Here is a 21681-nt window from a genome sequence, read left to right on the forward strand (position 1 = left end):
AAGATATTTACCTCATCCAATTCAGTCAAGGAAGAGGACAAAATTCAATAGCTAAATTACACGTGACTCTTAACCTGGCTTTGAACTGGGTAGGTCCACTTACAAGCAGATTTTTTTCAATTAGCCTGCACAGTTCAATTGACCCTCTCAGTTTAAATGCATTGTTCAAGGGTCAATTGGAACCTGCATATACAGAGAGCCAATTTAAGTTAAGCATGGATTTCTGACTGCAGGTGATCAGTGCCTCTAACCCTTGCATTTTTCAAGGGTCCAACTGTATTTTAACGACAGTAAAATCATCTGCCCTCTGGTTTGTTCATTGACTGAGTAAACATGGGAGTCAAGAGACATGCTTTGAAGAAAGATGGCCATTTACTGCCTGTGTGACCTCAAGTAAGTTACTACTAGCAATAAAGCTCAGTCTCAATTATGAAATCTGGAAAATAATTATTAAACTGCCATTAATGACAGCTGCTGCTAACACCAAACCCCTATCACTTTGCACAACTGCATTTCAATGATCAAAAATAAGACAGCCCTAACCTTATTTTAACTTAGATATATACAGTGTGGGGCAAAAATAGGTTTACAGTTGTGATTACATGAAACATAGTTTATTCTTGTTATTATTTATAAGTATGGTATTATTTTCCATAAAAACTGTAAACCTTCTTTTGCCCCACCCTATATGTAAACCATCCAGTGTCAAAAATTTTATCAAAAACCAGAGTACATCTAGACAGTATGTTATGTGACTTTACTTAATAATTGACTCATATATATCATCTGAATTTATCCAGCTAACAACAAATTAATACTTTTGGTGATTTTGAAAATATTTCTACCATGGTCTTGAATTAGATTTTTAAGTATGGGGCCTTCTTAGTGTCAGAAAAAGTATGCATGAAAACAAAATAGTCAAGATTGATTGAGCACTTACTATGTGTCATGCACTCTTCTGAGTATTTCAACCATATTATCTCATTTAACAACGTATAGAGGTAAGTATAGTTTAACCTAATTTTACTAAAGAGTAAACAGACTAAGAGAGGTAAGTAATTTACCTTGCTAGTAAGTGGTGGGACAGAAATTTGAAACCAGACGATATGCCTTCAGAGTCCAAGCTCTTATCCACTTACTAGTACCCTTCAAAGAAAAGCCAAATGGTTATTTATATCTGAAAACCCTGAAAGTAACAAGCAAATTTTATAATTTTCATTCTGTTGTAACATATTATAAACTTACAAGAAAAACTAAAGGACACACAACTTTTAATTAATAAAATTCCTTATATTTTTGCACCAATTATTGATCAGTTTGTGTCTTCAGAACTTTTATAAAAGCATCCTTAGGAACTTCTATGTTGCCAACCTTCCTCAGTTTTTTCTTTCCTTCTGCTTGTCTCTTTAAAAGCTTCATTTTCCGGGTAATATCACCACCATACTGAAAAATATTTTAAAAATTGGAAATCCAGATCACTCCATAGAAAAATAATCATACAATTACACAGCGATATCAATACAACAACCTTACAATTATTATCCATGAGTCCATGAGGAAGACATCTGCAAAGATACCTCTCTAGTCCTCTTCCTAGCAGATCCCAATTTTACTGCCTTTAAGAATGATTAAGGCTTTATTTATTTTTGGATGGAGATGAAGATCCCCAAGGAAACCCAGTACTACATTACCCATGTCAAGGAAGAACTATCAATCTCCTTACTGATTCAAGGCAGAAATTTTGGATTACTATATATAGCTGTAGCCTAATATAGAAACTTACATAGGCATAAATGTACCAGTCCCTATGCAAAGGGTTTAGAAATAGCATTTATCATTTGATCCTCATACCTGAGCTAAGAATACTTTTTTAAATAGATGAGACAGTAAACTTGGCAAAACAATGGAGAGGTGGATTTCAATCCCATACTCTTCCCACTGTTTAGACATTGTCTTCAAAATCATTCCTTATAAAATTAGATCAACAAACGTGTTATAAAATACTTTCTTAGATAGAGTTCTACATAAGGAAATTTTTATAAATAAGATGAAAAATATTTAACACTAAATGAATATGCAATCATAGTAAAGCTGAAATTTACCAATTTAAAAAGAAAACTTGGAGATGAAATAAAAGGGTATTATAAAAACCAACAATGGAAACAAATATATATATATATATATACATACATACACACACCCTTAATTTTAAACTCATAAAGCAGAACTATTATTACAAAGCAGAATACAGGTAGGTACGTACACATTTTGCCAAAACATTTTTCCTATAGGCTTTCACACTGTAAAAGAGAAAATGCTGTGTAAGTACAAAACTTCATTATACTATCTAAAAGTACTTTATTTTCAAAGTCTCCTCTTTATTAAAGATTTAAATGATCGGGTCAGACCTATGTAAAACTGCCATAAGTAAATAATTAGATAGCTCAAATAGTTTTATTTTAGTTTCATATATTTAAGATAAAATAGAAAATGAATTCAACCTAAGTACCAACATATATTTTATTAAGAATAAAAAAGGTCAAGACTGTGCATAGCGTTGATGAAGCCAAATTCAAGTATGATATGACCTTAATTATAAGAATTACTAGTGGTCCGGTGCACAAAATTTGTGCATGGGGGGGAGAGGGGGGGGGCGGGGTGGTCTCTCAGCCCGGCCTGCACCCTCTCCAATTTGGGACCCCTTGGGGGATGTCCGACTTCCGGTTTAGGCCCAATCCCTGTCCGGCAGTCAGACATCCCTCTCACAATCCGGGACTGCTAGCTCCCAACCGCTCACCTGCCTGCCTGCCTGATTGCCCCTAACTGCTTCTGCCTGCCAGCCTGGTCACCCCCTAACCACTCCCCTGCCAGCCTGATCGCACCCATCTGCCCTCTCCTACAGGCCTGGTTGCCCCCAACTGCCCTCCCCTGCAGGCCTGGTCCCCCCCAACTGCCCTCCCCTGCCAGACTATTCGCCCCTAACTGCTCACCTGCCTGCCTGCCTGATTGCCCCTAACCACTGTGCCTGCCGGCCTGCTTGCCCCCAGCTGCCCCCCTCCCGCTGGCCTGCTAACTCTTAACTGCCCACCCCCTCCGGCCGGCCTGATCACCCCTAACTGCCTCTGCCTCAGCCCCGCCACCATGGCTTTGTCTGGAAGGATGTCCGAAAGGTCTCCCAGTCTAATGAGCATATTACCCTTTTATTAGTATACAAGATATAAGGTCATTTCTGGCTCAACCTAAAAACACTACCACTTCTACTTTCAAAAAAATTAATTACAAATGGTTATTATTTCATTACTAATTTCACCTAATGTGGGTCAACAGTGACTAGGAATATAAAGAACAATATATTAGTTTTATAAAACCCACTTTAGGGTAAACTAAATTTTAATATATCCATCCAAGCAGTTATAAACTATTTCTGTAATGTTGCTGAGAATTTTGGAAAGTAAGAAATTAGAAAACAGCTCCATTTTTATGTATTCCATCCTATATAATAAAAGGCCAATATGCAAATCGACCGAACGGTGGAACGACTGGTCGCTATGATGTGCACTGACCACCAGCGGGCAGATGCTCAATGCAGGAGCTGCCCCCTGGTGGTCAATGCGCTCCCACAGGTGGAGCGCCGCTCAGCCAGAAACCCTGAACAGGGCTCATGGCTGGTGAGCGCAGCGGCAGTGACCTCTCCCACCTCCGCAGCAGCATTAAGAATGTCCAACGGACAGCTTAAGCTCCCAAGGGCTCCCAGACTGCAAGAGGGCACAGGCCGGGCTAAGGGACTCCCCCCAACCCTCCCCGCGAGTGCACAAATTTTGTGCACTGGACCTCTAGTAAAATATAAAAAAATCTATATTTTCTTTATTGTCTACCTCAGCATCCTTATGCTTGCTAACTATCTAAATTGCACTTTTCAGGGTGCTCCCAGGTTATCAACTCCTTTCTGTCTAACCTCTAGGTATTCATGCAACACAAAATAACCAACTCTAAAGCAAAATGGTGCTAGAAAATTAAATTCATTGCAAATATTGGCATAAAATTTGTTTCCATGACTATATAAAAATCATGGTTGTATTTCACCACCACTAATACATTAGATTTGTGTTAAATAAGAATTGAATAGCGATTTCCATGTGAGGAGATAATTCTGATTTCCCAGAATTATTCAATCCAGGGGGGGAAATAGGGAATCACTGCAAGGTATTTTCTGTACTTTCTGTTACTAGCAGAGCAGCTTCTTCAATGCTCTGATTTATACATCACGTACAATGAAAAAGACCAATATCCTATACAAATTAGCCTATCTTCCATGTCTCCAGTACCACCTGTGAAGTCTGTATTATAGAATGAAAAAGCTTAACATGAGATTAGCATTCCTCTCTCACCTCTCTGATTTACAACCTGACTAGCTCAGAGGAATGCTTCTAGTAACTTAGTTTTGTCTTTTGGAAGAATATCTCCAAAACCTTTTTAGTTTCAGTTCCTATTAGTTTATAATCTACTTGAAGGGATAAAACCATAAAAACTTTACCCACGAAACTCAATAATCATTCAGTAAAATAAGTGAAAATTAAGCAATTCCTCCAACCCATATATATATTCTATTAATACATGTGAATAATATCAACCCACAGTGTTATATAAATAATTAAAAGTAACAATCATCACTTAAATTAGTGGAATCAAGATACTAATGTTTCTACAAGTACTAATAAAGCTTACTAGTAAGCCAGTGATTTTTAACCTTTTTCATCTCATAGCACACATAAAATAATTACTAAAATTCTAGAGCACACCAAAAAATGTATTTTTTGCCGATCTCACAAAAAAAGTATACTTTTGATTCACTTACACCAGATGGCTATTGTGTTGACTGTTATCCATTTTTTATTTGACAATCTTAAGGGGAAAGAGGTCAGTGCCCCTGACTAAATAGTTATGTATTTCATGTTTTGCATTGCTTCATATATGTTTTTACTGATTTCAGAGAAGAAGGGAGAGGGAGAGATAGAAATATTAATGATGAGAGAGAATCATTGATCGGCTGCCTCCTACACGCCCAACATTGGGGATGGAGCCTGTAACCCAGGCATGTGCCCTGACAGGGAATCAAACCGTGAACTCCCCGCTCAGCCACTGAGCCACACCAGCCAGGCTTGCATGTTTTAAAAAGTCTTGCAGCACACCTGTTGAAAATCATTGGCTTAGGCCAATGTTAAGTTAAATTTTTCAAAATTTCATTTCCTGGGTATATCATTTCTAAAACCCACCAGTAACAAAAATGAATTCAACTCACGTTTCTCTTGCAATGATTTTACTTCCAATAGCAGCTTGGATTGCTATTTCAAACAGCTGCCTAGGAAGAGAATCCTTCAGACGTTCACATATGGCTTTGCCAACAGTATGTGCTTTGTCTCTGAAGCAGAGAAAATTATTTACTTATACTAAGTAAGAATGTTTAAGTAATATTCTAGTCCATATGCATAATCAATCAATGTAAAGGTGATTCCTTAAAGAGGTTCAAATGGAACTCGTTTATCATAAACACAAATTATCACTTACTCTCTGATTATTGCAAAAATAACATGATCTATTACAGAAAATATAAAAAAAACATACATGAGAGAATAAAAACCATCCTTAATGCCCTTACCTTCACCCATACAAGACCACTGTTAAACATATTAGAATGTTTATGTTAAACATATGCCCTTCTAGTTATTTTTCTTACAGACTTGATTTTTACAATTCAGATTATAGTTTATTCTACCATTTTAATGTGCATTTTCATGTCACTAAATAATAATTTACAGTTTAGTCTTAATGACTTAAAACAGAATATATGAGTGCTCCATAACTTATTTTAATCAATCTGCTACTTCTTGAACATCTAGGGTATTTCCATTTTCATTATTATAAATTCCTTATGAAGAGAAAAACTTTTTATCATCAATTCTACACCTATTATAAAATTCAAAAAATTTTTCTTTTACTTCATCTTACATGGTAATGGAAACCTTTCTTCCCAGGACACTATTCTTTCGATTATCATAACTCTAGTCTCCTTTTATATTTTAACAATTTGAAAGGAGAAGCATGGAAAAAGAATGGAAACAAAAACTAGTATAGGGAAATTTAATTAATTACTTTAAAATTTTCAAAATGTAGCTGTCAAATAGAGCAACCAATAACTAAGTAAAAATTTGTCAACAGTGGTTACTTTCACAATTCATGATTAGTTTCTATTCTACTTACTTGTGTACAATAGTGACCAGCTCCTCTACAATATTTCCATTCAGTAGAATATCCATTTTTACAAGTTCTGCAGTCTGGTAGCCTGCATCTTCATAATCAAAACTAACAAGGAAAAATGTTCAAGAAATAGATTACATTTTTTTTCTTTTCAAAACATTTTTTTTTCTACACCACCATACCTCCCCTCAAAGATTTAACTTTCCATCAAAATATTACCTATACATTCCAGATGAATGAATCTAAATGATCACAGTAAGGAAGAAATCCAATCTTTTTTTTTTTTTTTTTTTTTTACAGTGCCCTGACCAGGGATGGAGCCCACAACTTTGGAGTATCCAGATGATACTCTAATCAACTGAGCTACCCAATCAGGCCAAACTTCATTATCTTTTTACTTTGTAAGATGAGGGTCAAAGGCAGGGGAGCATGCTCTAAAGGGAGAAGGGAAAAGAAACTGATAAGCCAGGCTAGGAAAATGGATCACTGAAGGCAAATGTCGCCTTCTTTACAATGTTCCCTCCCAGCAACTGGCTAGCTATAAACAACAGTATATACTAATGGATTCTTCCCAGATTCATAAGGTTTTCTGTGTAGTTTTCTATTTCCCCTTAAATAAATGCTAGGGCATTGACAAAGAGCCATTAATAAATGAGACTTATGGATTTCAGATATGGTTCTTCAATTTAAACCTTCACAGGGCTTTTTTGAGGATGTAATGGGTTAATACATATAAAGCACTTGAACAGTACCTAAAAAGTATTTAGAACAGAGCCTAGCACATATAAGCACTTAGTGTCAAATATTAATATTAATAATATGGTCAAAGCTTACATGCTAATCAAAACACAGGTTTAACTTACAGAACGGCAGTCCAATGAAAGAAAATCTCAATTATGGCTACATGTCTTTCCAATTATGGACAAGAACATATATATTCCTATTGTCATAATTTTAAAACAAGCTGGTACCTACAGCTGCAAATGTTTGGTTTCTAAACCATGCCGGTTGCAGGGTGATTGATATTAATACTCTCTAAAACCAGATTATTGCCTAAAGTGTTGCTAAAATCCTTTCTTTCTTCAACAAACATCATTAAGCATTTACTGTATGAAAGATACCATGTTAAGTGCTAGGCAAGATATGAAGAGTAATAAGATACTCTTGCTGGTCAATATTTAAAACACACACAACTATTTAAGTATCTGAATTGCCCATTACCTAGCATATCCAGAAGACAAGGATTTCAAAGAATCATAAAAATCCACCACAATTTCATTCAAAGGTAATAGATATTTAAGCATAACTCTGTTTTGATCAATAAACACCATATTCTTCTGAACTGCTCTTCGAGCCTAAAAGGACAGAAAAAAATGTGTTTAATGATTAACTATTTGAATGATGATTTGAAATAAATACAGATGCCAATTACCAACATAAATATTTCCTTACAAATGCTGGTGAGTGGACAAAATGAAGGAATATTTAATGCCTAGTAAAAACTTGAAAGCAATATTAATAATACAGAGAATCATTTTGTATTTCAATTATAGTATACACCAAAGCTTTTAGTTCTTTGTATTTAACAATTTTTTAATCATACAGTAACTTAACAGTAAGTCAAATGTAACTACAAATGAAGTTCTAATTTCTTATTTTGTAAATAAAGAAACCTAAGAACAGGGAAATTAAGTGACTGACCAAAGTTATAATACAGTTTGTGATAACAATTAAAATTTAAGTCCACTAGTCATCATTTTAGAGTTCTTTCTAATACATGTCAGAGTATTTCAAATAGGTATTTTTTAAGGACCATAATTATATCCAATTTTTGGTATAAATCACTTATTACAATGTGGTGAGGACTAAAGCAAAATAGAAAATACCTTTCAATTAAAGGTATGTCAAGTATTACTATTACATTTCAAACTATATTCAATATCAAATACTCAAAAAGTCTAAAAGAAATTATACTTTTATCTACTCAGGACAAATAAGCATCACATTTCTTTTCTTTGGGCTCATTTAAAATAAAAAATGTTTTTAAAGCCTCACCCAAGGATATTTTTTTTACTGATTTTTAGAGAGAAGAAAGAGAGAGGAAGAGACAGAGAGAGAAAAACATCAATCAGTTGCCTCCTGTAGGCACCCCAACCGGGGATCAAACGAGCAACCTGGTATGTGCTCTGATCCAGAATCAAACCAGAAATCTTTTGGTATGGGATGATGCTTCAACCAACTGAGCTACTGGACCAGGGCTCAAATGATTTTTAAAGTACATATATACTATATCCACATGTATCTAGATAAATATTGATATCTCTATAATGTATGAAAATTTGTTATAAAATTCAATGTGCTCCATAGAGAGAAATCTTTCAAAACTGCTAGAGGATAAAAATTTACTTTTATATTAAACTGTATTACATTTATACCTGACAAAGCATCATTATTGTTCCAGTATATTCATCTGGTGTTATAATAGTGCCCAAAACAACTGGCTCCAAATATTCTGTTACTTTTGATTTATCAGGGAACTGTGCAGGATTGATTATTGTAATTTCCTTTTCTCTGTATTCCTAAAAATAAAGAAATATCACCATTAGTTAAAACGAAATCTGAATAAACAATAACCATGTATTAGTTTAAAGTATGTTAGAATTTATTTTGCTATTGAATTTGTTAGAATTAATAAAAACAAAGGGATCCCTAAAGAGTAGAATATTATCTTAATGTGTTTTAGATTTAGAAGTCCTCCAATTGTAATCATTTAATATTATTAAGCAATATATTCTGATGATTCATATTTATTAAACACATTTTATGTACAATTTTAAAAGTATGATGTAAGAATACATTTTGTTCTACCCCTTATAAAGCATTATAATCAGTTTCGTAAGTTAATTTTGTTGGAAAGTACTTAAAGTTGTCCAATTTAATATTTCTTTAAAACAGACTGCCACTTAGATACAGTATTATTCCTATCATTAACTTAAAATCTAAAATTTCCTACACCAGGTAAGAATGAATGCTTCATCTGTAATAAGATAAACTACTTATGACCAAAAATATATTCATCATCTTGCACTGGATTTAGAACAATATTTTCATTCCTAATTCAGTAACAGATTAGTACTGATAATGTCGTTATTTTACCAAGTAAAACGTTGCATAAATTATTTCTCACGTAGGTTCTCCATCATTAATCATAAGATAATTCAATTTTTATTGCTATTAATCAAGAAATATTTAGTTTTAATAGCTAGTCAGCTAATGGTGTACAAAGTGTCTCTTGCATTCTGCATACGCGCACATGCATATACACACACATTTAGTTTTCCCTTTCATCGGATTCACAATAGTACCTTTATCAATTTTGCTGATGAAAGAACAGCTTTATATGGAACAGTAGGAGTTGTCAAAATAACAGAAGCATTATATTCTTGCTCTAGTCGCTGGTTGAAAACTTCCATATGCAAAAGTCCAAGAAACCCCAATCTGGGGAGAAAAAAAAACAAACTCCAAAATGTTTATGTCCCATTGGCTCTATTTTCTTTGATGAATATATTGTTACTTTGTGGGGAAGGGGTAGTACCATAAGAGTTGTTCAAGCGATTCACATCATAATGAAATGTTAGAATAATTTCATTAAATAAGATTCCAGTGTTCCACTGGGAAAATTGCTATAAAACTTACCTGTAGAAGATGAATCCACAGCATAAAATAGGCAGATATTGTTTCATTTCACTTTACACTAATATGAATTTATTTTCAGAAATGTTCCAAAGCAAGAAACCATTTAAACTTTACTTTTCAATAAACATGGAACGGTGCAATGTAGTTGAATCCTACCTCCAGCCAGCACCTAGGGCAAGGCTACTATCCCGATGAACTGTCACACTGGAATCATTTAAGGTCAGTTTTTCTATAGCACTCTTCAGGTTATTATATTCAGACTGATCCACAGGGTACATTCCTGAGGACATAAGAATTTCTAATTATCACATGTGAAAAGCTGCCAAAGGAACAAAATATGCAATGCTTCCAAGATCACAATTAGTCACTTAGTTTTTAAATAACTTTCGTATATTTCACTCACCAAAATACTTGTTTGCTAAAAAAAACCTGTAAATATTAAGTTACACTGACTTTAAAGTATCTTACAAGTTTCATAGCCTTAATGAATTTATAACTGGATTCATACTTAAAGTTATGTTTTTATGATTTTGCAAAAATGTCAGGAAAACAAAACAAAAAAAAAAACCCATGAGAATTAGGCCTAGGAAAATACATTGTACTTATTTTAAGAAACAAAAGTGGAAGTCATTCCACAACCACAAATGAAACTCCATTAACGGATAAAAAAAACAGGAGTAGAAATGAAAACTACACTGAATTCTGAATTCTCTATGGCAGATTATCCATTAAAATCAAAGATAAATTTTGCTTTTTTCAATTCACTAACAAAAACTACGAAGTTAGTGATTCATCAGATTCTCTTTCATCTGACAACTCAAGTCCTCACCTCTCAAGTCCTCCAAAAGCCAAAGGACTGACTTTGTCTGACCATGGGGCTCAAAAACGTCCATCATTCGCAATGAGAGATATGTAAGGGAGAAAAACAAGGGCTGGGTGCAACTTGACGACCTTCAATCATGTCTTCCTTTTTCAAATATCTGTAATTCCACAGTCGTAAAAGGTGGTGGAGTTATATACACTGAGTGGCCAGATTACTATGCGTTCAGAGATCATAATAATCTGGCCACTCAGTGTATCTGTGAGGTGACACTATTCTCTGCCATATCTACACTAGTACAAAATTGAAAGGAAGGCCAGCTAAAGGGAAGGTACTCAGTTATAAACTAATTAGAAAAAGATTTCAAATATAATTACCTGATATTCTAAGGAAACAAGTAGGAAATTCATATTACTATGCTCTTTCATATATCAGAGAGCTTGTTTCTGAAGAAGTCCTAAAAAAATTAGGAAATTATCTCCTACATAAAGTTTTACTATACATATGAAATTAGCTAATATGTAAATAGCACACACACACAAACCAAAAAGAATTTCCTGGAATTAACTGTTATTTAAAATGAGCATTTCTAGTAAATTTTATTTCAATTGACAGAATAAATTGACCCTCATCCTTTGACTTTGTGAGCTCCTCACCTGCAAATACCATTGGTTTCGCTGATTTAAACCCAGGCAAGGGCTCCACTGGTTGTTTATGTAAATACAATGTATCTCCTATTTGTGCTTCAGTGACATCTTTCATCCCAGCAATCAGATAGCCCACCTGTCCTGCATATCTAAATAAAATTATTATATGGAAATATTTACTCCTTTAATGTTTCAAGTACATACAATAAGCTCTACCTTCCCAGGAAATGATCACTTTCCAAACAAAACCTCATGAAATGGAAACTAAGTGCTACATATCAATTCTCAACTCTTCGGCTTGTCAGCCAAGGAACACTCCATGCCTTAAACCCCATTACCAACAATAAGCCCAGGGCCTTTTCATGACTCTGCCTACCTTGGCTTGCATATTAAACACTAGGTGAATGTAATGTAAACACTGTGAAACTGATAGTTGCAGAAACATAAAAGACTTCTTGTAGTATTAAAATACTATTAGTGTATTATTTTACAAATGTGCTTTAAAGAAAAGAAAAAACAAGCAGAAATAAATGAACTTGCAACAAATCTGACATCTAACTGACGTTCCTCTTGTAGTAAAAGAGCAAATCCAAAGATTTCAGAATTTTAGCTTATTTTTTGGGTTTGTTTTTTTTAAAGCAAATCTAAGTGATAACACACTGTATTAATGATCAGTATATGATATATATGGTAGAATATAGAGACTTTAGAAATACTTGAATAAAATTAAGATAAACTACTTTATGACTCTCAAATAAAAATGTAATGAACAAAATGTGCTAGTTTTAGACATACAACATTAAACTATCAAGTGAGATCCATATGGTCACCTGGTTCAGCATCTTAATTTTTATACAGATAAGGAAACAAAGACCATAGAAAGCTCCAACTAGGTGCCCTAGAGTACTGATAGAATTAAATATTTAAAAGTGAACTCAGAACTCAGTTTTTCCAGTGCACACTACCTTACTAACCCAACATGCAGGAATTCTAGTTAATCAAAGTTCTATCATGAATTCCACACTAAAGAAAAGAATTGTGACATTTTCTTCATTACTTTTATGTTTAAAAATTTAATTATGAAAAATGTCAAAAGCCCTGGCTAGTGTGGTTCAGTGATTAGAGCATCAGCCAGTGCACTGAAGGGTCTCAGTTTCGATTCCCATTCAAGGGTACATACCTGGTGTTGGGGTTTGCTCCCAGCCCCCTGGTCAGGGTGTGTGCAGGAGGCAATCAACAATGTTTCTCTTTCTCTTTCTCTTTCTCTTTCTCTTTCTCTTTCTTTCTTTCTCTCTCTCTCTCTCTCTCCCCCCCCCCTTCTACTTTATTTCTGAGAAGCAATGGGAAAAAATATCCTCAGCTAAGGATTAACAAAACAAAACAAAAAAAAGATGCCTGATATGAATATAGATATGGGTGAAGGAGCTATCTCTTTCACTGTCTCATCAAATGCATCAATATAGAATCCTTATCTGCACTGATTCACAAAATTAGTTATGACTAGACAAAAGGAATAAAAATATATCAAATTATTATCCTTCACACATGAGATTCCTTTCAAAAGATCATTCACTAGATAGGTGCTTTATATAACCAGGTTTTGGTTTTTTTGAGTCTTCAAATTGGGATCATTCTAAGTATACCAAGTTGAGAAAGAATAAGACAGACATACAAGTGTATTGTACTTATTTACTAATGTGTATTACTTACAGTTTATGAGTTGGCTGCTCATTAGGATTCAGAACTCCTACTTCATTAACTTCATATGTCTTTTGAGTATGTGCAGATACAATTTTATCTCCTTTTGAAACCACTCCATCAAATAATGCTACATTGGCTATCACACCCCTATACTGGTCAAAGGTGGAGTCAAATACCAAAGCTCTCAGGGGACTGTTGCGATGTACTTTAGGACTATTAAAAATAAGTAAAAAGTAAATACAGACACAGTAAATTAAAATCTTAATAATAAAATGCCTATTTTTAACTCAAATACTATGCTTCTTTTATTCTAGTACTGAAGAAGGTCAATGACTGACAGCCAAAATAAGAAGATCTTTCTATAAAATAAGGTGTAATGTCTATTTTTATATTAGTTTTAATTTAACCTCAAGTTTTATATAAATGACTGTTTTAAATTACTTATAAAACTGATGACATATATTTGTTCAGTATTAAAGCAAAGAACAATAATTGTTAATATATTCAAGTCTCCTTCTTACAATGATTGTTAAGAACAGATCCCTATCGTCCTTTCTTTTTCTCTTTTTTTTCTGTATTATATTTGCCTTCCATGTTACTAAAAATAAATTTAAGTGTTTATTTTCTTTGACCACAGGAGTATATTTACCACATCTACTAAGCTAAAATAACAGATCAAATAGATAGTTTTTGTGCTATTAAAGATAAACAGTTCAGAAATAGCAGAAGACTTACGGGGGTATTCTTTCGATGACTGCCTGAAGAACACTTTCAACATTTGTTCCAAGTTTAGCAGAAATCTAAAAATATATGTGTAAAAACACAAACATTTAAACTTAAAACTCTACCTTTTTTCTATCCTGGTGACAGAACTTTATAATCACAGTAAAGAAAGAATTCTAACAGTTATCAATTTGTTTGAAGATCATTGTAAAAGGAAGCACAAAGTAAATAGTATACTGACAAATGTCCTTCCAGTACAGTTAGGTGTTTCTATGACTCTTGGATTAAATTAGAAGAGTATTCTGATTATGATGTTGAAAGAGCAGTGGACTTTGACCCATACATACTTCTTTGAGCTTCAAGTTCTTCATCTGATAAATAATCATTCATATTTTGCCTAAGTTTCAAGGTTATTGTGTGGATAGAATAAACACTATGTGTGGATGGCATGCAGGTAATTTATAAGGCATATCATTACCATTGTTCTCACACTGAAAAAGCAAGACTCAAAACACATGTGCATGACTGATCTTTACCATTATCAGTAATTGGACTGTCTCTGAAACCTTGATTTCAAAATCCATTTCCTGAATATCACCTCCTATCCTCCAAATTCCCTGTAGATCAGTTTTGAAACTCAGCAATAAAGACACTTTGGGCTAAATCTGTTTGGGAGCATATACTGTGCATCTTAGGATGTTAAATAGCATCCCTGAAATCTCATCTGTCTACAAGATGTCAGCAGCAACCCCAATTTCCCCAACAAAAAATGCCTTCAGACATTGCCAAATGCTTCCTGGGGGGCAAAACTAAACCCTAAGAGAACCACTTCTCTAGATTCTAGTACATTTAAATAATCCTTTAAAATTACAACCTCTAATCCATTGAATGGACTACTTTTAAAAATTGTCCATTAATCCTCCACTCCCTCATTTCCCAGCTGAGACTCCAAGCTCTACTACTTACAATCACTGTTCAACCACTTTCTATTCTCTATCATAAGCAGATGGTAAAACCCCCACTGTGAATGCATCCAACTATATGCTTTTTCTATGCTTATAAACAGAGTAGCTTAACATAACTGGAGAAAAATAAAGTTAACTGGTCTAGCTAGTTCCTTGTGAATTCATGACCACAACAGATCTCACTACGTAGTTAACACTTCCTGGCAGTCCCAGGATGCATACCCTGGTAAATTCACATTACCACTCAGTAAAAGTAGAAGCTAAACTTTATAGTGTTGCACTGACATACTTACTACAAAAGCACGTAACATTGCAGTTTGTCTGTGGCTATTTAACACCCAAAACAGCATTAGAAAGGTACATTTAAAAATTCAAATTTAGCCTTAGCCAGTTTGGCTCAGTGGACAGTGTCAGCCTGCGGACTGAAGGGTCCTGGGTTCGATTCCGGTCAAGGGCTCAATCCCCGGTTAGGGGGCATGCAGGAGGCAGCCGATCAATGATCTCCCGCATCATTGATGTTTCTGTCTCTTTCTCCCTCTCCCTTCCTCTCTGAAATCAATAAAAATATATTAAAAAAATAAATAAAAATTCAAATTTAAAATATAGTATTAACTTTGACATAAATAATATCTATTGTATCCTACAATTATTACCATAGCTAGCTCTTTTATATAGAGAAAGAAGTTATCTCTCAATCTCAAGAAAACGTACAAATGCCTTGAAATTAGTTTGAATGTGCTCTTCAAAGAAAATATTTCCATAGAGGCAAAATGGGCATATATTAGGTAACTAGATCTGTAATCTTAAGAAAGTGATTAAAATCTTTCAGTTCTTTCAACTGTATCTCAAGAATAATTCCCATCTGTCCTAACCATGTAATAAGAATTTCCGGTAAGGATCAAATGAAATATTAGTAAAAAGAACTTTGGTAAAACTATAAAAACATGATATAATGATGGGCTATCAAAAACTCTAAAATTTCATTTACTCCAATTAACTGAGATTTTCAAAATTATAACCAAGTTTTAAAATAAAGGTATTTTACCTTAATACATTCATCACTTGGAATATCAAACACCTTTTCAATTTGTTTTACAACCCTTTCAGGATCAGCATTCTTCAAATCTATCTTAAAAAAAAAAAAAAAGAATTCATTATGTCTTAATAAATACAAAGTGTATTTCATACTGAATAGTATTTTACAATAGTTAAAAGCATAACTGACCCCGCTATGATTTTTCTTTCAAAAGTATTAAAATAATTTAGGCACAGGCAATACAATTTTAATAAGCATGGCCACGTTTACAAAGTAAAGAAATAAATAGCATTTTTGTGTCGTTGTAATTACCTTGTTTATAACTGGAATTATCGATAGCTGTGCTTCAAAGGCAAGAAAGAAGTTTGCTACAGTTTGGGCTTGAATACCCTGGAAAAATCAAGACACGGGATTTCTACCATCTATCACAAACTTATAACTCCAGACCATTCCACATCTTCACCAAAAGCAGAGGTATAAGACAAAATATGGTACCTATACTTCCATGCATCTGGATATTCTCTGTAAAATTCCTTTCACTTCAGGAAGCATTTGTTAAAGGGGACTATGTTAGGCTGAGAGACAAAGGTGAAATACAGACCTTCAAGGTCATCAAAGCCTACTACAGGATACTAGATGCCTCATGCACCACTAAGGTCCCTTGGCCTGGCCTGCGGGATGGGGCCGAAACCCGCTCTCCGACATCCCCCGGGGGGTCCCGGATTGTGAGAGGGCGCAGGCCAGGCCGAGGGACTCCACCGGTGCACGATCAGAGCAGGGGAGGGATGCAGGAGGTTGGCCAGCTGGGTAGGGACCGCAGGAAGGCTCCAGGGCATGTCCGGCTCATCTCGCTTAGTCCTGATCAGCCGGACCCCAGCAGCAAGCTAACCTACTGGTCAGAGCGTCTGGCCCCTGGTGGCCAGTGCACGTCATAGTGATTGGTCGACTGGTTGACTGTCTGCTCCCTGGTGGTCAGTGCACATCATAGCGAGTGGTAGAACAGCCTTAGCATATCATTAGCATATTACACTTTGATTGGTTGAACGGGCGACCAGACGACCAGACACTTATCATATTAGGCTTTTATTATATAGGAGGAGGACAGCTGCATGATGCAGTTTATAAAGTCCAGCAGTTTGTATATAAAGATTGACTTTCCTCTGGATTTTGAATGAAGAGTTTGTGAGAAACTGAGTGTAGCAAAAGCTTATTTTACATAGCATATCATAGTTCTTATATGGATGTTTATAACACAAAAGAAGTTGGTAATGTTTTTAGTACGTTTCTTTAAACTTAACACTTCTCATATTATTACCTTAAAATCATCCAAAATGACCTCAAAAATAAAGCATTTATTTTCAACATCTGCTAAAAATTTATATGAAAAACTCAGATTAAGAGCTGTTAAAAATTGAGAGTTTTTTTGGTAGGATATAACTATGACTTATTTCAACAAAAAGTACAATTAAACAATTTCTCTGATCAGCTTAAAAAATTTCAAAGATGAACCAATCAATTTCAAAAAAATAATGTAATAAACTTCAAATTAATGGGACCAAAGGATATGATTTTGGTTAAGTAAAAAAATAAATCTTATTTTTTTCAAACACAAAAATTATATTTCCAAAACGCATTTTAAGGAAAACATCTTGAAACAACCAAATAGTATGTCACATGACATAAAATTAAAGGTACCTACCTCATTTGCATCAACCACAAGTAAAACACCCTGGCAGGCAGACAGTGACCTGGATACTTCATAACTAAAATCAACATGGCCCTGAGAAACAAAAGATATTGATACCTCTAAATGTTAGCTACAATTTTTTTGGGGGGAGGGGCAGTATGGCAAATGTAAATCTAATGACTCCACAGTAAACAAAAGGTTACTTCTGTTTAGCCCATGGTTGTGAAACAATTTACACTAACCTAAGAACAATGGGAAAACAAAAAACAAAGTTAGCCGTTTAATGATCAATTTAAAAACTAAACAAGGATTTGTTTGCATTATCAATATAAGACTCACCAACAATGGAGACAAAATTAATATGAAACTTACTGGTGTATCAATGAGATTTAAAAGATACTGTTTTCCTTCATAATTATAGAAGAGAGATGCTGTCTGTGCTTTAACAGTGATTCCTCTTTCTCGTTCCACTTGCAATTTATCAAGAACTTGCTTATTATTCTTTGTTTTATCAATTGTCCCTATAAACAGAAATTCATAGTTTTATATGGACTTTTAAAAAGAAACAACACAGTATATAAAATTAAAACAAAATTTAAAAAGCATGGTAAAAGCAATGATCAATTATTCACTGCCATCAATTAAGTATATAATATGAAATGAAAATACCTGTTAATTCCAGGAGCCTGTCAGCTAAAGTACTTTTGCCATGATCCACATGTGCAATGATACTGAAATTTCTAATATTTTCAACAGGGAATCTAGACATGTCAACTTTTTCCTGGAAAGGAGGGAGAAATATTAGATTTATGAGTATAAATTTCATACAATATGAAACAAGTATACTGATTCAAAGAATATTCTTTAAGTCTTCTTTGAAAATTTTCATTTATTGCATCTATATTGTTTCTATTTTTTATTCCTCTAACAATAAAGTCACATATGGTTAAACTCATATTATAATCAATGAATTATAATGACTCATTCACTGTCAAAGGTGACTACGCAACTAAATAAAAGTTCTTAACAGTATTTCTACCACAGAGGGTCAATGAGAAACTGAATTTATTTTCATAGGTGGAGAACACAAGATATCCAGAACTTATGAACTGCCTTAGAACACAGAGTCTAACAAAACTTCTTGAGGCCCCCCCCCCCCAAAAAAAAAAAAAAAAGGCTATAGAAAAGCTGGGGGGAAATAAAAATGAAATCCTTTGCTGCATCACACATTTAATTACCAGTTAGGTCTATTTAAAAACCTGTGCTCCTAATAGAATCTTCAAAAGTTTAATTTAGATACAATTTTGTTACTCAGCAACTTCCCTGAAGTGGGAGAAAGATCATATCAGCAAAAAGAACTATTTATTATCTTAAAATTCAAAATATTTAAAAATACAACTCCTGACTTTTAGTTCACACATCTTCTTAAATTTTTACCAGGACTCATTACAAACTGCTAAACAAATTGGTATTCAAGTAAAATATGTCAGTTTTTTGGTACTCTAAACATTTTATTTTTCCAATAAAATCTATATTTTATAATCAGCTCCCCTAAAAGTGCCATGAAATTACAATGAAATACAACATTCTTATGAGCTTTAAGTTTCCTTGTTATGCATGCTCCAAGAAAGAGAATAACGGTGCAACTATGTCTGGAAGAAATTCTGCAAAAAAACTCAACCTGATCCGTTTGCCCTGTATGATCCCTTCCCCTCCATTCAAGATATACACTGGTAAGTTTAATATTAATTTTGTCTCCATTGTTGGTGAGTCTTGTATTGATAATGCAAACAAATCCTTGTTTAGTTTTTAAACTGAACATTGAACACCTAACTTTGTTTGTTTCCTCACTGTTCTTAGGTTAGTGTAAATTGTTTCACAGGCGTGGGCTAAACAGAAGTAACCTTTTGACTGTTTAGATTTGCCATAATGCCCCTCCCTAACCATATTTAAGAACTTTCAATTGCAGTACAAATTCATTTTAAATTCCACAGTCATTTTAGAAAATGGGGAAAACTGGTTCATTTTAAGACTTATTTTCCCCCCCAGTTACTCATAACTTGCAATCAATCACTTCACTTTTCTGTCTAAAGTTTAGTCTTCTTTGAAAATTTTCACTTATTGCATCTATATTGTTTCTATTTTTTATTCCTCTAACAATAAAGTCACATATGGTAAAACTCATAATCAATGAATTATGATTCATTCACTGTCAAAGGTGACTACGCAACTAAATAAAAGTTCTTAATAGTATTTCTACCACAGAGAGTCAATGAGAAACTGAATTTATTTTCATCTCTCTTCATAGTTATCAGATCGTGTAGTTTTTCAGACTCGCTAAACCCCTTCTACCTCCTCCCACCGCAAAAACAGAGTCAGAATTACACGTTTGCTTTGGCTGAAGTAAAATACCATGATACCACGGAAGCCAAGGCGTACCTAGTACTTCTTCTATTTCAGGTATTAGAAGTTCTATGCCTTCCATCGTGCAATCCTCACAAATGGGCACCCAATGTTTTGTTAGTGTCTCCTCTAGTAAATGAAGAAACATTCACAGAAGGGTCAAGTAGCTTGCCCAGGTCACAGGGCTAATGCATTTCAAGAAAACTGAGATTATACTAGCAGCTTCCTCGGTAGGATTTTAGGAGTCAAGTAAATAGATGCAAAGCATTTAGCTCCCTGCCTCCCATAAACAATTAGTCACTGACATCACTAATGAGGCAACACGTGAAGCGACTAGTCCAAGGTCACCGGTGAGAGGTGGAGAACTGAGAAACGTCAGCCGCGCGCGCGCTGTCAGCCCCGCCTCCGTTACAGAATCGCCACCCGCGTGGACAGGTCGTTAGACCTAGGAAGCCCTTCCTACCCCCAAACTCTCAAGAAGCACCCTCCCGATTTTTAACACGTAGCTAGTGAGAACCCAGGGGCGGTCACCTGGCGCGCTGCAGAGCTGTAGAGCCTGTCCAGGGCCCAGCAAGCGGCAGCAGCCCCGCGGGTCCGTGCGCCCGGAGGCCAAGGCAGCGCCCGATCCGCAGCCCCGGTAACCCACGCTGCGAGCGCGCGTCCGCGCCTCCAGCCCCGACCCGCCAGGATCCGCATCCCCCCGGGCGACGGAGGCGTCAGGAGAAGGTTCCGAGGCGCGATAGGAACATCGCCAGTGGCTCGGTTTTCTCCAAAACGCCGCGTTATGGGCGGCGAACAGAATCCAACCAGACTTCCAGAAACCAACGGACGCAGGTGCTTGGACAGCACCGCCCAACCGGCGGATCCGCCGGATCTCCGTAGACGGAGCGTCACGCGCCGACGTCCGCACGTCGAACGACGTCACGACGCTAGCGTGCCTCTGCGCAAGGGTGCAAGGGCTCCGGGACGTCAGGTGAGGGCAAGCTCTCAAGATCGGTTCTCATTAGGTTCTTAGCGTAGCGTTTGGATTTAGTTTTCTACCCCGCTAGCAAAATAATATTGTCATTGTTTTAAAAGCATGGAAGTCTAAATATGTTGTCAGTGATATCGCTCACATTTTGGCGCTTCTGCAAGGAAACCGGCGGTAAAATGATGACAATGTATCCTAGGAAAGTTTTGGCCAGAAGTGAAGGTGGGAAAAAGTTACCCTCCGAATGCCCCTATGTCTCCATCATCTTTCAGTTTCCACGTCAACACAAGTTTATCTTGCAGAGGGCAGCGCTGGGCTACACCAGGCGGAGCGGCATTATAGGAGAGGATGAGGTCTGCATACCGACTCTAGTGTCCGTCTCCCTCCGGCGCCCTTGGGGTTTTCTGCAGGATCTAGGGTTTGGTGCAGAGCACGGAGAAAGAAGCGGTGGGACGCCCCATTTACCATTGCATTGTTTCTCATTGGTTCTTGGAACTGCTATAAATCGTGACTGTACAGTACTTGATCCACTAGTAATTGTTACTGGCACCTTTGTTAGAGTATGAACTTCGAAAAGCTAACTTGTAAAAATACTTTTTAATTATTACTGATTTTTTAGAGAGAGAGGAAGGGAGAGGGATAGATAGAAACACTGATGAGAGAGAAACATCAGTAGGTTGCTTCCTGCATGGCTCCCACTGGGGATGGAGCCCACAACCCAGGCATGTGCCTTGGCCCCTAATCACACCCGTGACCTCCTGGTTCATGGGTCCACGCT

General features: G+C 35.6%; 2 protein-coding genes across 3 annotated transcripts in view; one reads left to right on the forward strand and one right to left on the reverse strand.

Moving 5' to 3' along the window:
* Positions 1 to 1186: 1186 nt before the first annotated feature.
* GUF1 (GTP binding elongation factor GUF1) lies at positions 1187 to 20837 on the reverse strand. Its single transcript, XM_080682104.1, has 17 exons — positions 20465 to 20837; positions 18200 to 18311; positions 17903 to 18051; positions 17543 to 17623; positions 16156 to 16233; positions 15853 to 15936; positions 13855 to 13919; positions 13129 to 13332; positions 11428 to 11567; positions 10108 to 10231; positions 9621 to 9753; positions 8691 to 8834; positions 7477 to 7610; positions 6259 to 6360; positions 5300 to 5419; positions 2264 to 2300; positions 1187 to 1443 (listed from the first exon to the last, which is right to left on the reverse strand). The coding sequence occupies exons 1-17, from the start codon at positions 20627 to 20629 to the stop codon at positions 1306 to 1308; spliced, it is 2010 nt and encodes a 669-aa protein (XP_080538230.1). The 5' UTR covers positions 20630 to 20837; the 3' UTR covers positions 1187 to 1305.
* Positions 20826 to 21681, forward strand: part of YIPF7 (Yip1 domain family member 7) — a 31998-nt gene continuing 31142 nt past the window's right edge. Inside the window, exon 1 of one of the 2 annotated variants that reach the window (XM_080682129.1) lies at positions 20826 to 20906. The gene's annotated coding sequence lies outside the window, so the exon portion shown is untranslated. The remainder of the gene's footprint in view (positions 20907 to 21681) is intronic. The other variant, XR_013961309.1, reaches the window with a different exon arrangement.

This window comes from Plecotus auritus (genome assembly GCF_963455305.1).
Source record: "Plecotus auritus genome assembly, chromosome: 1".
NCBI lineage: Eukaryota > Metazoa > Chordata > Mammalia > Chiroptera > Vespertilionidae > Plecotus > Plecotus auritus.